Source organism: Brachionichthys hirsutus, unplaced genomic scaffold, assembly GCF_040956055.1.
Source record: "Brachionichthys hirsutus isolate HB-005 unplaced genomic scaffold, CSIRO-AGI_Bhir_v1 contig_739, whole genome shotgun sequence".
NCBI classification, from domain to species: Eukaryota; Metazoa; Chordata; class Actinopteri; order Lophiiformes; family Brachionichthyidae; genus Brachionichthys; species Brachionichthys hirsutus.
Window position 1 is genome coordinate 86,790 of NW_027180490.1, and position 25,534 is coordinate 112,323.

Here is a 25,534-nt window from a genome sequence, read left to right on the forward strand (position 1 = left end):
ATGTTAAGACTCGCACTGCGTCAGTCGACGTCTGGCTGCAGCCGCCTGGAGCCTACGAGCTTGCAGCCTGCAGCGTTTCGCGGCCCGGACGGTCAGCAGCAGAGCTTTAGAGCTCACAGGAGGCCCTTTAGACGAGCTCTCCACCCGCCGAGCGTCAAATCAGCGCATCTACGACGTCCGCAGCAAGCTCACCATCTCGGGTAATGGTACCACGGCTAATAGGTCGCAGCTGCATTGCTAACGCTAGCTGTGCATTGCCGTCACAGGTTTCAGCAAACGTGCTTTGCGTTAATTTAACAATTTGCACATAAAACGGTGAAATGTGTCCTCGTCGGTCGAATTCAGAGGTTAGGCGAAGCTCAATGACAGAATCCGTACAAATAAATATGCCTCCGAGATAAACTATTGCCAGTTCGAATTATCTGTCATAAAAGTCATTAATAATTAATAAAGTTCTAATTCCTAATATTAAAATTCGGCGTGGGTGTGTAAGCCAACATGCACAGGGACTGTCTGGTAAACTCGCTAGTTTTCTAACTCATTGTTTGGATACATTTTACCAATAATCAAAGTTATGGTTAACTATTTGTGGCCGAATTTCACCGTTTGATCTAATTCTAAAATGTTGTAATCTCTACTTTTAGTTTTTTTTTCGAGGTATGGAAATTGTATCATAAGAAAATCATTAAAAAAAGGAATATTGAAGTGGAATTCGGCATGACAGCTACTGTGGGCGCGTCAGCTGTTACGAGCTTCGTTATTATGAGCTATGCGCAGGTTTAGCATGACGTCACGTGAAATGCAGAAATGTTACATATTTTTGTTTGAAATAATGCAAGCTCAGACATGCATGTCGGGTATCGCGTTAAAAATCTGTCCTTAAAATGGAGTTGAAATGATTTTGTTAGAAAAAATAATAAATTTATACTACAAACTAAACCTTATTCATCTAGCTGGACACAAACCTTTCATGGGCTGTCAAACGCTTGAAAGCTTGAAGAGCTTCCCATGTATAAGTACTTTCTAATTAAGTACCGGTAATTGTGATATTGCGATAATCGAGCACTACGAAATGCTCCCTTCTCTCTCTGCATTGTAGAAGTGAGGATTGCAAGTAAACCTTTTCTCCTCTTGTTATTGTGCTCTCACATTTGTATTTATGTTGTGTAATTTCAGAAGTTTTATTTCCTGAGGCAGGAATTTAGAGATTGCAGAAATCAGCAAGTGACTACTTTTGTCTTTGTAATAACTCTTATATTGTGCTGTCAAACCTGTTTTTTTTTTAATGTAGTTATTCCAAACACGCTAACAAATAGTACATCTTGCCAATCAAGTTAATGTACAGATTTTTTGCATCCAAATCAGAATGGACTGTAGCTATTCTTTACATTTTGCCTTACCTTGTAGCATCATCGTATGACAGACTTGCTAAGCGAGTTTCCAACGATCTTTGACTATAATCATGAATGTGTCTGTTTGCCCAGCGCCCTTACCTTCATGAGAATGACGTCGGCGGGCGAAGGGCCGTCAGCCCCCTCTCATAGACACACCAACAGGTTAGCCCACGAGAGATCTCCCTACCTCCTGCAACACGCACACAACCCTGTTGACTGGTGAGTGTCTTTACTCCACAGACGTCTGAGAGCTCATAGAATGTCAAATGCAGACGAATGGCACACTTGTTTCAGGTATCCATGGGGACAAGATGCTTTTGAGAAGGCAAAGAAAGAAGACAAGCCAATATTTTTGTCAGGTGGGAAGTTTCCCCTTCACGTGGTGGTAAAAGGAATTTTATTTCGGCTCCACGTGACTCAGAACGTCCTCTTTTGATTGGACTGAAACACGTTCTGTTTCTCTGACACTCAGTGGGATACTCAACGTGCCATTGGTGTCATGTCATGGAGAGGGAGTCTTTCGAAGATGACGAAATTGGGAAAATCTTGAGTGACAACTTTGTTTGCATTAAGCTGGACAGAGAAGAGAGACCTGATGTGGACAAGGTCTACATGACCTTTGTACAGGTGTGTGTTCTGTTTATTACATTTAGGCTTTTTACACAATCCTCTTTGATATTTTTTCTCCTTCGCTAATACTCTCTCATGACTAAATATTGCTGAAAGGCAACAAGTGGCGGTGGAGGATGGCCTATGAGTGTGTGGCTGACCCCTGACCTGCGACCTTTCATTGGAGGCACCTACTTCCCTCCCAGAGACCAAGGAAGGAGGCCTGGGTTCAAAACCGTTCTCACCAGAATCATGGATCAGGTGTTGTATAAACACCTGTAGCATTCTAGCTTATCTTTGTGGCGCTCGCAGATGGAATACGATTTCATTTGGCCTAATACAGTTTATCCATTACCACCGTTGTGCTGTAGATGGCGGTTTGTGGGCTTGAAACTTTGTGTGAAGTTTGCTAATGTACAGCTCCACCACCTGCCCGAGGACTCCAAAGCAACAGTTTTCCACGGAAACCACAAAATATAAAATTCCGACGTGAGAAGACGCATCCATATCATACAGTTAACATGCATGTAAAGTTTGCTGGAGCGAGCCGTGCTCCAGACAAGATGGCCACCGTTCAAACAAGCTTCTTTCCATTGAAACAAAAAGATTTATGTACAAGGACGTGAATGCTTATTATCTTTAAAATATATACTTTATGTGGGGATGCTAACATCAATGGTTTACATAAGGTATGCATAAAAATGATTTGTGTTGAATGTACAGCTGGAAATACAAAGAGCTATATCCTCTTTTTGTAGTTGGAGAGTAAAATAAAAAGGCCAGTAGTTTCCCTTCCAATTCCTAACCAGCATCATAAACTAGCTGAGGTTTCTTGAATGTTAAAATTAATTAAAAAAAACTACAACAAGTGAATTCAGGTCGTATTAAATCTGACTACCTTTAGCATTTCAACACTTTTACATTGTTTCCTGACTAAAATAGCCTTCTGCTAACGATACGGCTGCTGATTGCTCCCAGTAAGATGCATCATAACTTATGATCCGCAGTGGCGAAACAATCGTTCTGCTTTGGAGTCCAGCGGAGAGCGGATCATTGAAGCTCTAAAGAAAGGCACCGCTGTCTCTGCAAACCCAGGAGAGAGTCCTCCGCTAGCCCCCGATGTCGCTAATCACTGCTTGCAGCAGTTGACCGGTTCCTACGAGGAAGAGTATGGTGGCTTCAGAGACGCTCCCAAGTTCCCCACACCAGGTAGATTCCTCACGCGCTGCATGAGGTGGACATACGTCTGAGTATTCTTCATCTGTTTATCATTCCCTCCCTCCGCAGTGAACCTGATGTTCCTCATGTCCTACTGGTGTGTGAATCGCTCCACCTCGGATGGCGCTGAGGCTCTTCAGATGGCCCTGCACACCCTCCGCATGATGGCGCTCGGAGGCATCCACGACCACGTGGCACAGGTTTATATACGTGATTTGCGGTCAAAGGGACTCGATGGGAAGTTCCGGTAGACGTTTGTCAGCATTTTCAGATTTAAAAAAAAGATTTGAATCAATTGATAAAGGCTGTAGACATTAACCATAGTGAAAGGAGTAGAATCAGAATCAGAAAACTTTATTAACACGTAGATCACGTGTTAATAAACATTCACATATACCCGCAGTGCACTGTGCCTCTCTTTATATGAAAACAATGAGGTTTAGTTGGCTTTTTTATTTTTTTGTTCAGGTCAGACATGCTTGACAAGTTACAGGACAGGAAACAGGCTTCTGCGACATCAAGGGCAGCATTGATTATTGGTTAATAACAACGTTTCTGTCTTCATGTCTCTCCTCTGCAGGGTTTCCATCGATACTCCACAGATTCCTCCTGGCATGTTCCTCACTTTGAAAAGATGTTGTACGACCAGGCTCAGCTGGCTGTAGCATACATAACTGCATCTCAGGTGTGTGTGTGTCGTGTGTGTCTTTTTTTTTTTTGTATAGTTCAGGGTATCCCTCCATCATGCTGTCTCCCTCCTATCGAAGTGATTAATTGCCATTTTACCCCTTCAGTGAAAATCATTGATGTGAGACTCTGCAAACATTTGTTTTGCGCCCCAGGAGTGGCTTACAGTGTCGTGGCACGCACCTTTGCAGGTTTTACCAGGAGCCACTGAAAATGTGCTGCTTTTTTTAAAGATCAATTTAAATTGATTGTCTCCACTCCACTGGAAAGTGTTGAATTTGGATGCAGCAATTACACCTGAAATCTCAGTATCTTCAGTACATTTTAATGATGTGACGGAAACACAATTTGGCCATGTGGGCAGAATAAAATCCTGACGCACCACCCACTCACATGCTGACGAATGACATGGTTAACTTGTGGTTTAATCATGAATCTAATCTGGGGTGTGTGTTTGCTTTGTCTTACTTTTCCAGGTATCGGGTGAGCAGCTCTTTGCAGATGTGGCTAAGGACATTCTGCGCTATGTCTCCAGAGACCTGAGTGACGAGGTGAATCTTCCACAGCCGACTTGAGGCGTTTGTGTGTTTGTTTGTTTGTGTTATTCTGCCGAGGGTTGCATAAGGAACGTTATCGAAAAATGCCAGCCTATGTTGGAAGCTGAGCTAAAGAGAAAGAGAAGGAATAAAAGCCCAGGACGGTTACCCAGCCATTTTATGAGAGGGACTCTTACACCCTTGCTCTCCTCCGAGGGTTAACCCGTTTTTCCTTTTGATTGAGTTACAGTACATTTTTCAAATCGGTCCAGTAACTGGCCTCTTTGGTGGACTCTTCAAGTTATATTCATGACTATCTGTGTACGGGTCATGACGGGATTTAAATGATATCTATAATCAAACCAGATAAAGTTTCATTGGTTACGTACAGATTGATGTGATTTCAACATCGGGCCAGGCGGTATGTTTTATGAGGCCTACACTGCTACTGTCATAGTCATGCAATGCTGGTATGGCTACATATCTGTTTTAATTGATGTATACGTCCTCCTCATTCTGGTCTGGTGGGTGAACCAGTCCGGGGGCTTCTACAGCGCAGAGGACGCAGACTCTGTCCCGGCATCCGGGGGAGCAGAAAAGCGCGAGGGAGCCTTCTGCGTCTGGACGGCCTCAGAGGTCAGGGAACTGCTGCCGGATGTGGTGGAGGGAGCCGCCGGATCTGCCACGCAGGCCGACGTCTTGATGCACCACTACGGGGTAAAGGAGCAGGGCAATGTCGCTCCAGAGCAGGTAATTCCTTTGTTGCATTTACTTTGTATTGATGGAATGAAAAGTTCAACAGATGAATGGTGGGAACATTTTAACTATCCGGCAGACACAGTAGTGCAGCTTGTGTGGATGATTATTCATGCTGTAATGTATAAAATCATGTAGATAAGAGTAAAACAGACTATTAAATCACTTTATTAGGACTAGGCATGAAACCTATGCATTAACATTACCCCCTGTTGCAGCCAGTATGAGTTCATTTCTGTGGATCACCCTCTTGTCCCCGGTCCCGTCTGCTGCCAGGACCCCCACGGGGAGCTGCAGGGCCAGAATGTGCTGATTGTGCGTTACTCGGCAGAGTTAACGGCTGCTCACTTTGGCATCAGCCTCGAGAAAGTCAACGAGCTGCTGGCTTCCGCCAGAGCCAGAATGGGAGAAGTGAGGAAGCATCGACCGCGACCTCACCTGGACTCCAAAATGCTGGCTTCCTGGAACGGTGAGGGATAGAGAAGCCATACAACTGACATGCAACCATCATCGTGTGCACTTAGCGTATTTTAATGGTACAGGTATCTCGGTGGTAGGTGTTTGAAGACATCCTTAATTCAGTCAGACATTCGATACATTCACTGGATGTTTAATCTGTATTTGTAGTTCCTGAGAGGCAAGTTTAGTCTAAATAGTAGAGAAAGGCCGATGAAGCATTTGAGGCTTCTTCCTGATTGAGCTGAGCAAAGATTTGATGCTTCAAAGCTTCAAATACAGACCGTACCAGTGCCATCTAGTGGCCAGCTGCCGCTATGGATTTGCAAATGATTGACACGTCTTGAATCCCGTTCCAACGCAAAAGCAACCAAGTCAGTCTGAAGCAGCCGTGTCTTCATTCTGAGACTCATTGTCAACACATTAAAGTGCGTGTTGTCCTTCAATTACTTGGAATTATTGATTTATATTGATATGACAGATATTTAATCTTCAGTGTTTTGGAGTTATGACTGAGGGTTTGTGAGAAGTTCTGATGCAGTTTGGTGGTAATAATCACAAGGACATCCCTGGATTTGGATCGTGTACCGTTTCCTGTTTTTCATTAAGATAATATGATTGCATTGTAACAAATATGACAAAAAAGATTCAAATTCAACACTAGAAGTACTTTTGTAAGAATGATTCTGAAGGACTTCCTCGTGTCACGTGAATATGTGCGTAAGGAGATTGTGCTTGTGCAACACTTTACAAGTTTTTAGTCAAATTGCATCCTCTCGTGAAAGATTCCCCAACATAGAGGAGGTATTAATTCCAAATACAAATCTTAACAAGGATTGCAGGGAGACATTTAGCGATGAATGTGAATATCACATTGTGAAATGTTCCCATACGTGGGATTATTTTACGTCTATTTATGATGATTTTTGCCAAACCAGTCACCTCACCGGTGTTGTCATTGTGACGTCTGCAGACTGCGACAGTGTTTCAATCCAGTCCTCTTTGATGCAGTGAAACAGGCTTCGGAGCTTCAGTGTCAAACGTCCCATCTCTACTGAATAGTTTTTGTGTTTTATGTCCTATAGATTAATAGGGATTAACCAGGCGGCGTGGTGGCAGAGTAATTATTGCTGTCGCCTCAAAGTAAGAAGGTTCCTGAGTTTCTTCCTGTCTTCTGCCCCCACCAAAGGTCGTTTGTTATGAGCAAAATGTAGTCTGGAAGCTGACGGTCGGGTTTCTGCCTCCGCTTATCGTCGTCATCTTTACAATACTCGATGTGTGCAGGTCACTCGTTGTCACTTCCCATTAAGGTGATGCCAATTTAATAAACCCCTGACTGTCAAGTTGGTCGTTTCAGATCTGCACAGGTCATTATCAGAGCAAAGAGCCCGACACCCGTACGCAAAGGGACTCACACAGCCACAGCTGTCGTTCTCAGGATTGATGGCTCGAGGCAGCGTACGTCAGTGAAGTAATGAGCCTCTGAGATCTCCATTTCGACACAAGACCCTTCTCTCTAATGACAAAACCTCTCCACGAATCACCTGCCCTCCTTGCCAACGCTTTGAAGATCTTGCTGTGCGCTCCCCAGGCTTTGATACTCCACTCGAAAGAGTGATGGAGGAATAAATGGAAATGGAGAGGAAACAGGGAGGGAATGAGTGGAGCAAAAATGCTTCAAAGACTGAATGTCACTAAGCAGAAACTGCTCCCTCAGAGAGGATGTGATCGTAGTTTTACACCTTATCATCCCACTCATCCCTGCAGGTCTGGTGCTGTCAGCCTATGCCCGTGTTGGAGCTGTGCTGGGGGACAAGGTCCTGCTGGAGAGGGCGGTGCAGGCTGGCAACTTCTTAAAGGAGCACCTGTGGGATGCTGAGCGGAAGACCATCCTCCGATCCTGTTACCGAGGAGACGATATGGAGGTGCAGCAGATGTAAGGAGAGACTTTTCATAATGTTGCAGTTGAGATTTAAATGTTCTGATTTCTCCGTCACATATGTTTTTAATAGTAATGAAGGTCCTATAAATACGAATATGGTGACATGCACTGCTATAACGGCCTTATATGCAAGGGTCAGTCACTTAATGCCTCCTGTAGCATCTATTTCATTCCATCTAGGATGGATTTACATATGATGCTGAGAGGAGTGGGTCTACTGTTGGGGAATAGGCCCCCTTTTTCGTGCTTTCTGTGCTGGTTGAGCCGGGTTACTCCCCACCAGAGGTTTACCGGCTGACCCTCGCTAAAGGAAAGCTCAACGCAGGACGTGTCGAAATAAACCAGATACCATTTATTAACAATCTTAAATAAACACAGGTGAACAACTATGAGTTGAAACACGTGGGTGGGGAGGAGAGGATCTGTGGGGGCTGTGCCAAATAAAAGAAACAAGGAGAACAAAAATAAGAAACAAACAAAACACCTTTCTGTCATCTCAACAAATTTAATGAAATAAAACTTACAGCAGTGGCAATAAACCCCTATCATGTTGTGGTACCCTACATGTGTACAAAATGTACAGGGTTCCCCAACTCACCTTCCTCGTCATCGCAAGCACAATTCGCAGACTAACAATGCATGGGCTCAAAGCAAGAGAGAGAACAGACGGCGTGCTGGGGAGGCTTTTAAATGGTCTCCTCTGAAATGTTGACCCCGGCGACATATGGCGCTCGGGATCAGCACTGGTCAGCTCCATAGCTAGTCGGCTATGTATGGGGCTGTCCAGTGCTGATCCTGAAAGTGCCGTCTTTTCCACGGCATTGACTCGGGGAATGTTCTTTATCAACCACTTCGGTTGTTTTTTTTGGTTTGCACATGTCCATGACGAGACAAGGTGGTGGCTTTTTGGTTTTGCTTTGATTTTGTATCGATTATCTTTGTTCCTCCGTGATGATTGCATTTGAATGGAACTTTTCCACATTATTAGATGTGTTAATTTATTCCCATCGCAAACTTTGGTTCATACTTATGATTTTTCTCATTTACAGTATGGCTTTATCTCTAACAATATTTAAGTTACAACATTTTCAAAAACTGATATCAAAACTGATTGTTGTAATTGTAATTACTGTGGTGGCTAAATAGTTAAATAAAAAATAAAAAGTTATTTAACAGCATGTTAAGGAGTAGTTACATTTATTTTACATTAAATGACATTACATTTAGTTACATTTTTTACTGTGTTACGGTTTACATTTGGCCTTTGGAGGGCAAACAATGCTAATGTGGCCCTTGGAGAAAATGAGTTTGACACCCCCGTTCTATGGCATTCGCTGGTGTGTTAATTTATTTTCTAATGCAAAGGTCGCTACTGTGGTAAAAATGAGGGGAGTCGATGTGTTTTTGTGACTCACCAACAGGTTTCTTCCTTGGAGCATTACTCAGGGAGAAGTGAGGGACAGTAGTTGGTGCATGAGAGCAGCATTATGAAGCTATTATTATAAAGCTGCCTCACAGGGCTCGGGTACGAGAGGTTGACAAGGTGTTTTATCTCTGCTCTCAGGGAAAAGAGTCATTTAGCACGCACTGTTGAAGGTGTGCATGAAGAGGCCTTTACTTTTCTATGTGTTAGTGATGCCCTCTTCAACCCTTGTCTCTCGTTGCCACATCTGTGGCTGGAGTCGCCTCAGCCAGACAACGTGTCTGTTTGACAGTTCCCAGTGACAGAAATGAAGCCGTTTTGCTCTTGGTGCAAAAAAACAAACTCTTCTAAAGCGTCAGAACAACGCATGGCTTTGACTGCACTTCCCGCTCTGCTGGTGTGGCTGGTGTTAGTAGCATCTGTAGCAGCCTGGATTAGATTTAGAGAAAATACTTGTAGATTAAGACTAACTGTTCAGTTTGGGCAAAAAAAATCGTTTTAGAAATAATGGCGACAGTGTCGTGTTATTCTCTTGCTGCTGAGTCTGATTACATCTGAATGCAAGCATGCCCTTTCAAAGAGTTAAAAACTTTATTTCTTCTCGAATTGAGACCATGGATGACCATAAAATTATAAATATGACGACACATTTACAACGAAATCTAAAATGTCAAACAACGTTTCCAAGTCTTAGTGGGAGCGCCTTTGGGTGCCTAGAAAAGCGCTATATAAAATCAAGCATTATTATTATTATTATTATTATCTGTCTGTCTGGGAAAGATATAAGTTCCAGATATGGATCTCACAACCTCTCAAAGTCCTCATGCATTTGCTCTCATCCAAAGCCTCCTCCTCCTTCAGCCTCTTGACTGCTACCTTTGCCTGGCCTAGCACTATCTGGCTTTCTGTCGCCATGTGTCCTGTCACACTGATCCTTGCGGGGTGTCATCGTGGGAATTGGAGGGGTTATGAATGATCTGACCAGATAGGTCTTGTTATTTGGATGTGCTGAATATTCTGAAAACGTTCGTGACAGACTGCACTCGGTTATGTGTGCATATCTAAATATTTCTATGTCGTATGTACATGGAAATGGGAATTATCCTTAACCTGTGCTGCTGAATGTATCATAATGTAGTCATTTTCTTCTGGCTGGTCTTTCATCCTTTATAGCATTTCTTCTTAGCATGGTTTGATCTTCAGACAAAATGAAGTATATGCTGTATAAACAGTCTGAACCAGTTTACCAACAACAAATTGTCACACTGATCTTCCAATAAATATTTCATGAAAACGTCCTCATTCCAATTTCCCTCTCGTTGTTTGTTTTCTCCAGATCTCCCCCTATCTCCGGCTTCCTCGATGACTATGCCTTCGTCGCCGGTGGCTTGTTGGACCTCTACGAGGCCACCCTAGAGACCGAGTGGTTGCAGTGGGCTGAGGAGCTGCAGCTCAGACAGGATGAGCTGTTCTGGGATGAGCATGGTGGAGGCTACTTCTGCAGCGACCCCAGTGACAGCACTGTGCTGCTGCAACTGAAAGAAGGTTCGGGGTGAATGCAGTCTAGACCTTTAAAGATAACTCATGGCACTAATGATTGTTACTGATGATGCTGTCCCTTGTTTAAGACTTGTATGTAATGTAATGTAAAGAGGTTGGTTGGAGAGTACAGAGTTGTTTTGTTCCCACTTAATTTACAGCCAGAGGGCGTCTATCTATCTTATTTTTTGACATTGAATTGCATTTCAGAGAAATAAGTGTGTCCAGAGCTCTTTTTTTCTTCTTGTACCAAACCCTTTTGCATAGAAGCGATCATTTTGTTATTATTGGCTCCTGTCAGTTTGGGGGACTCGTCACTAATCATTAATAATGATTTCAGCAAAGACTGCTGGGAAAGTTATTAGTTATGCAGGGATTTAATCAGAAACCATAGTTTCAGACAAATTAACCTCATACTGCAGCCACAAGAAAAGTTATGGAACTTTTATTGTCGATAACAAATCTACCTAGGGTTGACTTCATGGTGTTCATGACCGACATTACCATCCATCATGAAATAAATAGGCTGTTGGTGCGGTTGCAGTTCCAATAGGCTGCATGTTGTTTTCCCCAGTTTCTAAAGATGTCTGAAATATTCTAGCGGTTCATTAATTATGCAATAAATATGTGCATCGTGAAATCTCTCACCGCCCACCACTTTCATAAGCTTCATGTTAGGCAGCTCTTTCCTTTGGTGGAGGTTTTATGCATGGAAGATCACACAACACAACAAGAGTTAACTCCTCCCCCCGGTCACTGAGTCAGTGGAGGATGCTGGGTTAGTGGCCTTCGCTCTGATCTGCCTCCTCTTCCTCAGATCTCCTGAGAGACCTTGTTTCATCCAGACTCTCCTTTTGAGACTCTTGCGAATCTGGTGTTTCGGGATAAGTCTTGGATTTGTGGTTGGAAGAAAGTGGGTGAAAGAAGGAGCACAAATTAACTGCACTTTCTCCTCAGAACACTCTCTATTTTTCTCTTTTTGTCTGTCCGTCTTGTTGGTCCCATGCTTCACTGTTGTGTGGCACAGCCCTCGATGGCGCAACATAGGAAATGGCACTTAATAGAACACGATCGGCTCGTCTGCAAAGAGGGCAGGTGATGGTCACATTAATTCATGGATGATTGCTGTGATAGAGGAGCTTTCTTGTCAACCTCATATCATCAGGGCCACTGCTGAATGCTCGTCGACACATCACCGCAAGTAGTGGCTGGCAATCTGAAGTCTATACTTATATCTTTATTTTTGATTGAGAGGAAGGTGCTTTAATGTCACTGCCAGTTCGTAACACTTGAACCGCCGGGGAAGCGTTTGGCAAAGATAGAATAGATGAATTGATGGAGGATCAAAGGAGAGAGCAGACGCCTATTGACCGCCCATATCCACCTCCAGTGAAGTTTATCTGTCTCTCACTCAAGTCGAGCCACCGCGCTATTAAAAGCACTCAAAGGCTCATGCTCTGATTTTTCAGCCACTTTGATCACCGCACCTGTCAAACCTGTCTCTCTTCTGCCTCTCACTTCATCTGCCTTCAACAGATTGAAGCTTCACTGTCGTACAGAGGAAATCTGACATCTACCTTCTGCCTCTTGGCATTTCACGTACATCTTAAGTCAGTATTTTTTTTTTTACCTGCTGAATTTTCCATCTTCATCCTAAAACTGTATTTTATACCTCCGCCAAGGAGCTAATGTTTTTGCCGGCACTTATCTGTCGGTCTGTCTCTTTGTCAATTAGCAAGATAACTCAAAAGGTTACAGACGGATCTTGATTAAATTGTCAATCTAATCTAATTTTACGGTTTCTTTATTGTCTTTTTATAAAATCCGCTTCCATGCGTTGAGCTTTTTGTGCTGGACTTGTTGCGGGTGAAAGTCACATTTCACCCGCAACTGAAGTGGACATTAATTACATTGTTTGTAGTGAAGCCAGCCCTATAAATATAGGGTCTAGGTCTGACCTTGAAGGGCACATAGCGCCGCTTCCTTTACTGGTGACGCCTGATGGTCCAGAGGAGCGGACGGCTCATGTAGATGCAGACATTTGCTTTTGGTTTGTCAGACCAGTTTCCAATCTGGATCCACTGGTGGCTTGTGGCGTTTCTTTTTTACTCTCGATGTAATCCATCTAACAGCCATTTATTTTAACAGCTTGCTTCCCCAATTTGTTTTTCTATGCTCTTCCCATCTGTGATCAGCGTTATACTTATATTACATTATGTGCTGTTAGTAGACCCATCCTTTTCTCATTTTGCATAATGCATCTCTTTTCTTTCAAGGGCAGAACAATTATCTTTAATTTGGGTTTTTCTAGGATTGGAATCCAAACAGAGAGAGAAAAACTCATTTTTCAACTACATAAACCCACTTAGTAGTTGTTATGTAAAATGTACTTTTAAACATCGCCCCTGCCTCAACTGATATTTCATCATTAATATCATGTTTGTGTTTTAGACTTGACCTGTTCCTTTGGTCAGAGTCTGAGACACAGCATAAGAAATACACACACAATGCAAGTGGTGAGGCAGTGGTGTAAAGCAGGCGGCCACTAAATTCTAGAACAGTGGACGTGGTTTCTCCATCTGGCAATCTGATGAACTAGTGCAGGTTTTGTGGTTTCCAGGATAACTATTCTTGTCTGACTGTATTGGGCCATGGAAATTTTGGTGGACGGGGATTATTATGATCTGGGGTAGTTTTTTGGAAGTTGGGTTAGTCCCTTAGTTCCAGTGAAAGGAACTAATGCGTCAGCATACCAAGACATTTAGGACAATTTCATGACTTCCAACTCGGGGTCAGCTCTTGCTGTCGTACAACACCTCAGAGACAGACATGGAGTTGGGGAACATGGAAAAAAAAACCCAGATAATTATAAGAACTGCTGACATATCAAAGGTGTGTGTGTGTTGGCAGCATTGCTATATCAGTGTGTGTTATCAGAGCTGGCATGTGAGAGGCTTCTCATCCGAGAGGATTGTCTCTGTCTCACGTAAGGTTGAAGCCCATTAGTGATGCTACGACGCGGCAGTGTGAATGTGGTTGTGTGGATGCCTGTCACTGCAGGATGGATTACCCCGCCCGGCCGCCACACTCCCAGTGTCTGCTTTATCTGGAGCAGTACTGTTAAAATGATGTATAGTACCGTGTGGCAGCAGAACAAATCAACTGTGTTTGTTCAAATATATTTTCTCACTTTTGACGCATTTAAAAAATTTATTATGACTATATTATGCCACTTTTTTATTTAAAAAATATTTCAACTATTTTATTCCACTTATGTAATAAAAAAATCAGAGCTATTTCATTTTATTTCAATATGTCCTTTTTAAAAACTACTTAAAAAAACAGAATATTAATAACATTTTGTAATGAATTAACAAAATATTCTAATAATTGATTACTATAATAATGAGAAACAAAGTTTTTAGTTATTTCGCAAACGAGAGTTATTTTCCTCGCTTAATGTGACAATATCTTAATGTACAATATCTTTTAACACGTATAAATACATACGTGTTAAAAGATATTGTACAGTATATGCATTACATAGTAGATGTATAGTATAAGCAACTTCTCTCACACAAACACACACTTGCATGCTACACTCACACGTTCATAGACACGGGCACCAGAGCTGTGAGACTCAACCGTAATGAGGTCATAGGTTATGAGAAGATCACCTCCAGGCTCTTATTGGACACAGATAAAAGATAAGGACCAATCACTTAAGAGGGCTGAACCGTGAGATCATCTGTTCGTCCCGTCACATCGCACCACACACTGACAGACTGGCACGGTTGTGTAATGGAAGGAATGGAAAATCAGATGGTTTATACCAGAGGGATCGATTGTTTCATGATTTGTGTGTCATGAAAGACACATTATCTGTTGTCGTTTTGAGTCACGCCGTGTGAAATGTTAGCAAGTCGTTTTTTTGAAATGTAATGCCACGTTGCAAAAGTAGATTCAATGTTGAGGACTGCCAGCCTAAAGGCTTGGCTCCAGCTGCCATACGGTATTGTTTGAGAAACACCTATGCTCCATCAAGTTTTAAAAGATGCACCTTGCTTATTTATGACTGAAGCTTTGTCAAGCTCTGCCAACCAGATGAAGCCGTTTGAAGGAAGTCCGATGCAGACAAACACCCAAAATCTGTTCCGATTAACAAAATATTGCAGACAAAAGGCTGTGCTACATGTTGAGCCACGTGGGGGCCAGAATAAATCTGTGTTGCAGCTAGTTGTAAAACTCTTGCATATATTTCTGCTTGTGCTGCTCAGATCAAGATGGAGCCGAGCCCAGCGCTAACTCTGTGTCTGCATCCAATCTCCTGCGTCTGTCCCACTACGCTGGAAAACAGGAGTGGCTCCATAGGTGTGAGCGACTGCTCGCAGCCTTCGGCCATCGTCTGGCAAAGGCCCCCATTGCTCTGCCGGAGATGGTCCGGGCTCTCATGGCCCAGCACTACACCCTGAAGCAGGTTATTCATCTCATGCTTTCTCATTTCACTTTTTGCAGAATATTTTCACTGAAGCAATGCAAGTGGAGGAGACTGCCCCCCCCCCCAGTGATCCAGAGAATTGTTTTAATGTACCGGGGATATTTTCTGCAACTACAACAATTGCTTAAACCAACACTTTTGTTTCGTCTCTAGTGGTGGCATGTTTTTGTACAGCGAGGACTCAAGTTTGAAATTTCATTTCCTTATTTATAGATGTACTTGTATGTTGGAAATTCCTCTTATTGCTGAGAAATGATATCAGTCAGTTAGTTGCACAAAAATGTTCAATTTTATTTTTATATTTAATTAGCAAAAAATGAATCTGTTATATACGGAGAGCGAAACACTCACACTGGTTCAAACCAAATGGCCGACAGAAATACCTCTAAGCAGTTCCTAAATAATTGTTTAGTAAACTTTTTAATTTGTTTTGCACACATTTGAACCAATACAGGTCGAATTATCCTGACACATGATTAAAGTGAATTATAGGCTTAAAGTAAAGGTTTCAGCTTGAACACATTTCATTTATCTGACCTCTGCATTCATGTACATTTCATTTCTGGGACTCTGTTTTTCAACCGCCGTCACGCATTAATGGCTTATTTGAGTTATGTAATCGGCTTTGAGCTATTAGCAGTCTCGGTTATCCTGAAAGCAGCATGCCGGCAAAGTTCACGCAGTTTCTCTGACACCCTTAGAAAACTTTTAGCCATGCTCTGCAATCAAAGGAGAAAGAAATAACAGCAGGAGAACCAGAGAGCGGGGGGATAGTTATCCTGCTGCCAGTCAGTTATGACACGCAGAGGCTACAGGGGGGCTACAGTAACAAGCTCAGAGGTGAGACGGGGTGAGGCAATCTCCAAGAAAACACCTGCCTCCCTTGTTACTGCTAGAAAGACAGCACTGACCTCCAGCACTTTCTTCTCCTCGCCGCTCCTCTTACACATGCTGCCTTATTCTTATTTTACGCTCTTCATATAATCAATTGGTTATCTCTGTCATTGTCTAATATTTTCCATCTTCCCATCCTCCTCTTTAGATTGTGATCTGTGGCCAGAGGGATTCCCCAGATACCACAAGTCTTCTAGCAACAGTCAACTCCCTCTTCCTACCACATAAGGTAAAAAAAAGGTGCCATTGGTCTCTAAAGCAGTGCTGTAAAATAAAGAGCAATGACTAGTAAATACAGAAAAGCCAAACGGAGGTGATCTTGACCTGTCGGGGATGTTCGCTGAGGGCCTTTATTGGTCTGTCTGATCTCTCCTCCTTTCATCGCTGATTTTAAGTCATTTCCAAACATTTATGAGGTTGACATTTTAACTCTGCTGTTGTTTTGCATCCCATTTCTATGTTTCTTAGAGGTTTGAGTCTTTAATTTTAATCAGCACGACAATGTCGTTCACAGGAATAACATAACTTCTTGATGCTCATTTTTTGTCTTAAGTTAGACATAAATAGATTGATGAATGAAAAATGAATTGAATCACCTTTTCTGAACTTGTTTTTAAAAACGAATGGGATTGTATGTGTTAATTAGCAACCCTTGCAGCTCCTACCAGAGCCAGGAAAGTAACAAGACACTTTTTGGGAAATCAAATAAAATGTTTCTTACCCTGTCCTTTGCATCGTCCTCTCCAACACCAGCCACTCTCATGTCCTCCCTCACTACGTCCATGTCTCTTCTCCTGGGTCGACCTCTAGTCCTGTCCTTTGCATCGTCCTCCCCAACACCAGCCACTCTCATGTCCTCCCTCACTACGTCCATGTCTCTTCTCCTGGGTCGTCCTCTAGTCGTGTTCCCTGGCAGTTCCATCCTCAGCATCCTTCTACCGATATAGTCCCTGTCTCTCCTCTGGACATGTCCAAACCATCAATGTCTTATTGTCTCATTTCAAATCCTGTCCAACCTGGTCGCTCCCAAGGAGAACCTCAGCATCTTCATCTCCTCCACTTCTAGCTCCGCCTCCTGTCTTTTCCTCAGAGCCACTGTCTCTAAGCCGTCCATCATGGCTGTCCTCACCAGTGTCTTGTAGACCTTTCCCTTCGTACTCGCTGACACTCTCCGATCACAGAGCACACCTGATACTTTCCTCCACCTGTTCCAGCCTGCCTGCACATGATTTTTCACCTCCTTTCCACATTCTCTCCATCACTATGCTCTGTTGACCCCGAGGTACCTGAAGTCCTCTACGTTCTATACGTTTATTCCTTGTAACCTCACTGTTCCTCCTGGGACCTTCTCATTTACACACACGTACTCTGTTTTACTCCTGCTCACCTTCATTCCTCTCTTTTCTAGAGCAGACCTCCACTTCTCTAGATTCTCCTCTACCTGCTCACTGCAGATCACAATGTCATCTGCTAACATCATATTCCAAGGAGCTTCCTGTCTTGAACTACCTTACTTGGAATGGCATTCCACCTGACACTAAAGCTCATTGATTTAATGGCCTCTTGCATTTGCTTAACTGGCTAGATTTAAGTAAATGAGTCTCAGGTTATTCCAAAGAAACTGAACAAACATAATGTCCATAGTTTTAGCTTGTATTTGATCTGCTAGTCACATTGTTTCCTTTTCAGATACTTTTAAGAAAGGGCTTCATCTCATCCTGGATTAACCTGCTCAATTCTCCCATAGGAATGATTTAGAGGGAAATCATTATTCTATGTAATAAAATGTGCCAGCACAACCAAGACATGCCCAAACACTGTTTCATACATATGGGTTTGATTAAGATAACGCACACACACACACACACACACACACACCCCGTGTGAGACTGCTTACTCAGTTCTGTTTATGATGCCAGTTTGTAGCACAAATTAGATCAGTAAATTAAAGCTGCGTTTATCCAGCGGCATTTAATCTCTCCCTTCGTGCTGTTTCTCTTAGTCTTACACACGCACGCACACACACACACATTAAATGGATATACACAGATACAAACAACATAGTCCTGCTGAAATATAGATGAGTGGTGCATTATCGGGTTGTGGCTGTAGCGACATGCAGACCATTCCAGATCCCCACAGAGAGACGATGAGCAGATGGAGCCATTACCAGGCGGGATCAATTTTAAAGGGGCTGTAAAGTTATTTACCATCATCCCCAGCTAAGACCAGGCTCAACATGTTTCTGTTTGTCGGGTACATGGGATGGTCTGACAGGTTGTTTTCAGGGTTGTTTCAGTTGATTTTCTGGTGCAAATCACGTGAATGGGAGAAGATGTCATGGTTAGCCCTAATTTGAAAATAGTCATCAGCAATGTAAACGTAAGTGTTTAGTGTTTTAAGGCAAAAAAAAAAAAGTGGATGACATTTAACCGGCAGACATCAGCGATGTTCGGGTACGTTGAAAATTATTCTGGTGGCGCAGCACGAAGAGCAAAAACGAAGAATCAACTGGACTTTTTCAAGTTTGAATGAAGACGTTTCACCTCTCATCCAAGAGGCTTCTTCAGTTATAAAAGACTGGTAGAAGGTCCAGATACTTTTACTCCTGTTGGAGCAGAAAACAAAGAAAGGACAGACACCACCAAGGCAATAAGACTGACTAAAACCTGATAAATGCTCAGTAGCATCTATAAGGTGAAGGGTCGTTATCTCTCCCATCCCCTCTGGTGAGCGCGTTTGTTGAGCTGCATCTAGGTGTGTCTTTTTACTGTTGTTATTTCTGCTTTTGATCATTTTCACACTTTTTATGTGCTAAAAGATTGATCGAGTTATCCCATAATGTATGATTGGTGATTAGCTACTAGTGGAAATCTGAAAAAGAGTTTTAGTTATTAACAGATAACATAAACCGGATAAAAGACGTTTAGGACGTCTAGAATGGGAATCAGTAGGAGAAAGATAAAGGATTAAGTTTATGTTGGAATCAAGAGGGAGACTTATAAAAGCATTAAGGGTGAGTAAAGATCAATGGATGTTTATTGAGATAAGTGGAAGCGGTAAGAGTGAAGAAGAGGATGATGTTCTGCCAAACATTAGGTAGCTAAGAGCAGATATACTGTATATCCAATTTAAATCAATTTGCCCCTCTGCTGTTTTTCTGGTTCAAGGCCAACGTGCTCTACTTTCACTGAATGAGATTTACGCACACACACACACACACCACTTAATTTATTTACGACTTAAATCCAACACAGCACTTGGTGCATCACCATTCATCCCAGCACGTTTGCGTACATGAATCAATTACAGCTCTGACCGGTCTGCTGAAAAAGTCCAACATGCACCTTAAGTTTGACTTACTGCCGGCAATGAGAACCAAGCTCTGACTTCGATCGTATAGGGACCGGACAGCCCTCGGCAAAGCACCCCCTCACAAGATACTATGAGGGATGCAGTTTAACCCCTTCTCCAAATCCACAAAACACAAACTCCCGCCAAGCCTCGAGCACCTGATGGAGGGTGTAGAGTTGGTCCAGTGTTCCACGACCGGGATGAAAACCACATTGTTCCTCCTGCATCTGAGGTTCGACTAGCGGTCAAATCCTCCTCTCCAGCACTCTGGAATAGACTTTTCCCGGAAGGCTGAGGAGCGTGACCCCCCTGTAGTTGGAGCACACCATCTGGTCCCTCTACTTGAAAAGGGGGACCACCACCCGGGTCTGCCAGTCCACAGGCACTGTCCCAGAACACCATGCGAATCCGAGGCCATGGTTCTCGACCGGAAAAAGGTGGTCTGCCCTCTCTGGGTTGGTGGGAGTCTTTGCCTCAAGTGGAGGACTTCAAGCATCTTGAGGTCTTGTTCGCGATTGAGGGACAGATGGAGCGTGAGATTGACAGACGGACTGATGCAGCGGCTGCAGTGATGCAGTCGGTGCATCGGTCTGTCGTGGTCAAGAAGAAGCTGAGCCGAAAGGCTCTACCTTCGTACTCTCACCTCTGGTCATGAGCTTTGGGTCGTGACCGAAAGGAGAAGATCCCGGATACAAGCAGTCAAAATGAGTTTCGTCCGTGGAGTAGAGCCCCTGCTCCTCCACATCGAAAGGAGTCAGCTGAGGTGTCTGAGGAGGCCTCGGACACGCTTAAGAGATTATGTGTCTCGGCTGGCCCGGGAACACCTTGGGGACCCCCCCGGAAGAGCTTTGGCAGAAGCAAAGCATTTTAATTGGTTTTTCAAATAATGGAATCCTGTCGGTGTAAGATTTATGTGTTTGGTGCTTTGAGTTTGATAATATTTTACAAGAATTGTAATTCACGTTGTGAATTCTCTTTTGTATAGGCTGCTTGTTAATCAGCCTCAGCTGTGCTTTTATAGCAAATTACTACCAAAGTAATTCTTCTTGTCTTTGTCCAACGATAGCGGAGGAGACACGTAGCTTTGATATTGCTGTGGAGTGCACTTCAGTGAATGCATGTTACCGGGAAAGGATGTTAACAAAGGGTCATACAGGACCCCCCCCCCCCTGTGAGATTTCACCACAGCAGATCTGCTTCTGCCATCTGTCTCCATTTCTGCCCATGCCCGTCGTCCTCCACAACCCAACCACACGTTTCTTGACTGACTCCTCCTCATATGTCTCGGCTTGGTGCCGACTCCAGGAACACACTTACCTATGCACCCCTAGTGGCCGAGTTGTCCAATTACTTATTCTGTATTTTATTATTAATATTTGGCATCAACCTCACATTTACATGCATGCTGTTGAAAAGTAGACTAAGCATGAATGCTGTAAGATGCGGGTACACGCAAGTCACCATGGCCCTGGTGCATCGATTAAAACCACACCTGATAAACAACGGGAAACAAGAGGCATTGAGTGGAAGTAAGACACATTTCTCATTTATTCTGCCACCAGTGTCCTTCTACGTTGTCTGAATGCATTCCCTCGTGAGGAGGAAGAGAGTGGTGCTGAAAGAGCTAGAGGATAAATGAGAGAAGAGAACTAAGGGTGGGCCATGTCCTTGAAGAAGAGAGGGTCCTTTTGAAAGTTCTCTGAAGCGATACGTCTGTGAATCCCTAACAAGACCTCAGAGACGAGGGACAGCTTTGGAAGTATGAGCGAATGGCCCACTGAAGGACTAGAGGAAGGAGACAGGGCTTCATCTGAAGCTAACTAGTGCTTGTTTCAGCTCAGTGCAGATGATTAGAGCTCGGCAGCCTCACTGACCTTTGACCTTGCAGTCCAAACTTCCCTTATTCATTAGAAGGAGCATTTCAAAATGGATGCATTGTAACTTATGGATAGATCATTATGGATATTTGTGGGAAATATTAAAACTTTTCCATAAAGATCCCCCCAAAACTTGCTAAAATATCCAAATGGTGTAATATTGAATCTCCAGTATTGACTGTTCCTGGTACTACTCTCATTGTCGCTACATTTCCTCTGGTGGATCGTTCCTTCGTCTTTTTCTTCATCATTTGTTGCTACCACCATAAATGGAGCTTCATTGACTGTGTGCTTTGGCATTTACTATAAAACTGCACAGATCTCCCCATACATCCATTGTCATTGCAGGAAAAAATGTGGGTGCCTCCACAGTATGAACTCACAACCCTCATGTTCCAGCTCATCACAGGTTCAGACATGATTTGGGAGTCGGTGACTTTGCACCAGCCTAAGTTTACAGTTTCCTGTGACGAATCAGATGGAGAACAGATTTTGTTTTTTCATCCCGTCTCACTTCCATACCTGCTGGGTGACTAAATGTTGGTGAAACGCCTCTCATGGTATCAGGGAGTCTGTGATCTGACAGGTTCAGGTACTCGATGTACTTACAATTTAAAATCCACTTTCATTGGACATGCAACCTGAACACGGCGCATGCTGTTGGTGTCGGGGCATGGTTGCTGAAGGAAGCTGTTTAATATCCTGAGGCATGTTGGCATCCTCGACTGTCACTACAGATGTTGCTGATTTAGTTGCCAGCTGAAAACGTATGCCCAGCATGACAACTTTTTGTTATGTGCACTGCACAGAAGGAACCACTGTAACAGGCTCACCCAGGTCAGAAGACCCTGTATCCCTGTTCGCGTATATTCATTTATTTATTTCTAAAAAGTGTTTTTGAATTGGAATTGCATGAAGTGAGGGAATTTGACACATCGTATTCAACAATGTGGTTTTGAATTTTTGTTTTTCATTGAGGAGACAAAGTATCACAGGCAGGTCTGGAAAAAGGAATATCAGTTTGCTGCTCAGCTATACATGCAGGTCGAAGGGAAGGATGTGCACAAAACAAAAACGTAAATGCAACAATTGTTGTTTTGCTCCCGTTATTCAGCAGCGCCATAACAAGATCCAAGACTTTGTGCACGCACCATCCATCATGATATTCTCATTAGTCCCACTAAAGGTTCACAGCGTTATTTATACGTGTGTCGGCTCTGACATGCACAAAATGATATTATTGTTCATTCATTTGGGTTTTTCCTGAGATAAATGTGCCATCTGTGCATATATTACATTACGTATAACATGTTAGAGAATGCTATATCATATAATAACCTGGATGCTGGAACTCTCCTACAGTCAGCAGAATAATGCTTTATAAGGAGAGCAGCAAGAGGCAAAAGTAAACTAGTATTAAAAGCTGGAAAAATAATCAATGGACAAAAAGTCCAAATTGTGTCCTGGCAAGCTGTCCATCCAGAGATCTCGTCTTTCATTTCTCCGTACTGTAACCCCGCCCCCGGCAAATACTAAGATGAACAAATGCAGCTGATGGCGGAGTCTTTGTTGATGCTTGACCAAAAATCTGTGCACCTCATGTGGCCCCAAAAGCACCACCTCCCTCCATTTGTCCGAGCCTAAACGTGCGTCTGCTTTTGTCCCGGGGCGGTCCAGATGGGAGGTTGTTATGATGACCGAGTGGGTTCCATCGTTTGTCTGTGTTTTAGGCAGACAAATTAGCGAGAAGATGGAGGAGGTAAATCTCCTCATGCTTGGCTGCGTGCAGCCGTCTCCACGGCCACCATCATCGCTCTTCCTCAGGTATGACAGAGTCTCTCCGAAGTGTGTGTGTGTGTGTGTGTGTGTGTGTGTGTGCGTGTGTGTGTGTGTGGGTGTGTTGTTGTGGGTTTTTTATAGGCTCCACCTCGTTGATGGTGGGCAGCCTAGGAGTCCAGCTGGAACCGAATCAGAGGAAAGGGAAACATTCAAAGTGTTTCTGAAGGTGTGTGTGTGTGTGTGTGTGTGTGTGACTGTCAGCACAGGTACACACTGTTCTGTTTAAAATGTTTGAGCTCATCCAGTTTGGCAAGATGAGAGAGCAAGAGGGGGAAGGAGCTGTCAGTATAGGGACATTTAGTGTGTGTGTGTTTCCAGGTTGCACACTGTATGAAGGAATTCACCCTGTGGGACTTTCACCATGCTGTCATGTGTAGCCAACTGTCCTACAAGACCACACACACTTGGCATTTCAATGCCTCACACACGTCAGCCTCGTATATACGTTCACACAGACCGTCTCACCCTTTGCTCATTTTTACCATCAATCCAACAAGCGCGTGCTCCGCCGTGTCCGGTCCCCAGGCGCACGTGCAGACAGCGCTGCTGTAAGACAGACAGGCTGCAGCGTGACCTCAACGCTTAGGTCATGTCTGCATGCGATCTAAACCCAGAGAGGGGTCGCGTACGTTTACAAGAAAAAAGAAAATGAAAAGGTCTGCCATCATGGGGAAGTCCTCTTCCTGTCTCCATAGCAACAGACACACCATAATGACCACAGTCCATCACAGCTCTTAGCTTTAGTCTTCCCTGTGTGTATAACTGTCTTGGATGTTTGCAGCCCTCTCTGAGTCCTGTGCATGGTGTTATTTATGCCCTGAACTGTGTCTAGCAGGTGTTACGGTAACGTACGATATAAGAGCATCCCTTCGTCTCGTTAGGAGGTCTTATCTTTACCAGGCAGCACGTTTAGTAAAAGAAGCAGCGGCCTCAGAGCAGTGGAGTTTTTCAGCGGCTCTGATAGGTTCTTGGCATTAAAGGTGCAGATGTCGACCGCCCCAAATGAGCTTCAAATGTTTGAATGGATCACTGGGCATTCATTAAGGACAGCAAAAGCACACGGGATGGATGATGCCAATGGATTTACGTGATGGTATGGGTGAATGCTGATTGTCAGTCCAAAGAGGAACAAAGGAGGAAGTGTCTGCTCTAACGGGCGAAGTCGAGATTCAGGTCAAAAAGAGGACGACAAAGAATTAGCACAACCTGACGTTTCATCTAATGAATCAAATGTTGTTGGGCGCCACGCTTCCCAGATGCAGGTGTGTCGGACCAGCAGGCCCGTGTGAGAACGGGGATATCGACCGTGCGCTGCGGTGATAATTATTCTCCTGCGACAAACCGCATCTCCTTTCTTCCTTTCTTTTATCAATTCCACCAGCACTCGCATGGAGGGGGGGGGCAGATGGGGCAACCCTCTTTAACTTCGCTTTGCTCCCACCAGCCAACGCACACACACACACACCCCCACCATGAACTCGAACGAGACAATAAATTATGTGTTTGGAAGAAGAAGAAGAGCAGCGAGGTGACGTCATTAACGATCGCCGGTCAAACATCAAATAGTGGGAGATGATCAACTATGTCTTCTCTCGCCTCCCTGGCAGGTCCTGATGCTCACCGACGAAGACGCAGACGGTTTCCTGAGCCAGCGTCTGCCCGTCCTGTCCTCCATGCGCCAGCAGGGTGGCGTTGCCACAGCCTACGTCTGTCAGGACTTTGCCTGTTCTCTTCCCGTCACTGACCCGCAGGAGCTTCGGAGGCTCCTGCTGGATGGGCTCTCCGAGAACGAGGCCTGAAGAAGAGACGGACATTTGTCAGGACAGTTTCTGAGCTTCACAGACGGCGCTGGTTTGACCTCGATCTTCACCTACAGTATTTATAATGTTATTTTTCTCACCCATGTTTGTTTCTGATTTTCCTGGTTGGCTGGTTTATTTGTCAGGCGGATTGCGCTTTGACTACGGCGCGGGTCAGGAAATCTAAACGGCCGTTGGTAGAGATGATCCTAGTTTTTGCTGGTTTTGGTTTCTGACTGTCATTGAAAGGTGCCGATGCTTAAACTGTCAATTCTCTGCATGTGTACTGACATGTATTCCAAACCTGCAACTCCAGGGTGTGTGTTAGCGAGATCCAAAGTAAAAAATGCATATTTTTAACAGATACAATTCCAGTTTATAAATGCTATAAAATTAGTAACTAATTAACGCCAAAACTATAAAACTGTCCAGGCCTCTATGAAGAATACTACTCACTTATACTATAACCTTAAGAGTCGCGGTGTGTTTGTATCTGAGTACATTTTGAATTTCTTCTCCCGTGTGCCAATCATCACAGTGAAGAAGCGCCTGGTCTGAGATTCAACCCAAGGATTTCTCTCTGCTGTGTTTTCATTCCTTTTAAATTAAGGATAAACTATACACATAAATGAACTTATTACAAGGATATCTTGTATACTTAATTTTTGTCAAAGGATGCGGCGATTCTAGAAATAAAACTGCTTCAAACGCGA

The 25,534-nt window shown here is 43.7% G+C and overlaps 1 protein-coding gene across 1 annotated transcript; it reads left to right on the forward strand.

Moving 5' to 3' along the window:
• On the forward strand, positions 1–25,534 carry LOC137915552 (spermatogenesis-associated protein 20-like). The gene is made up of 16 exons (XM_068758753.1): positions 1–200; positions 1,485–1,613; positions 1,689–1,753; positions 1,867–2,021; positions 2,121–2,264; positions 3,011–3,212; positions 3,291–3,421; positions 3,802–3,906; positions 4,385–4,459; positions 4,982–5,194; positions 5,477–5,669; positions 7,424–7,592; positions 10,358–10,566; positions 14,838–15,037; positions 16,101–16,181; positions 24,630–25,534. Exons 1-16 carry the CDS (start codon positions 1–3, stop codon positions 24,819–24,821), a joined length of 2,463 nt encoding a protein of 820 aa, XP_068614854.1. The 3' UTR covers positions 24,822–25,534.

What these genes read in the sequence shown, in the direction of transcription:
- LOC137915552 (XM_068758753.1), top strand. Translation starts at nt 1, where the DNA reads ATGTTAAGACTCGCACTGCGTCAGTCGACGTCTGGCTGCAGCCGCCTG. An exon ending in GCTGCTGCAACTGAAAGAAG is followed by an intron (nt 10,567 to 14,837) that starts GTTCGGGGTGAA and finishes TGTGCTGCTCAG; the next exon opens with ATCAAGATGGAGCCGAGCCC. An exon ending in CCCTCTTCCTACCACATAAG is followed by an intron (nt 16,182 to 24,629) that starts GTAAAAAAAAGG and finishes CCTCCCTGGCAG; the next exon opens with GTCCTGATGCTCACCGACGA.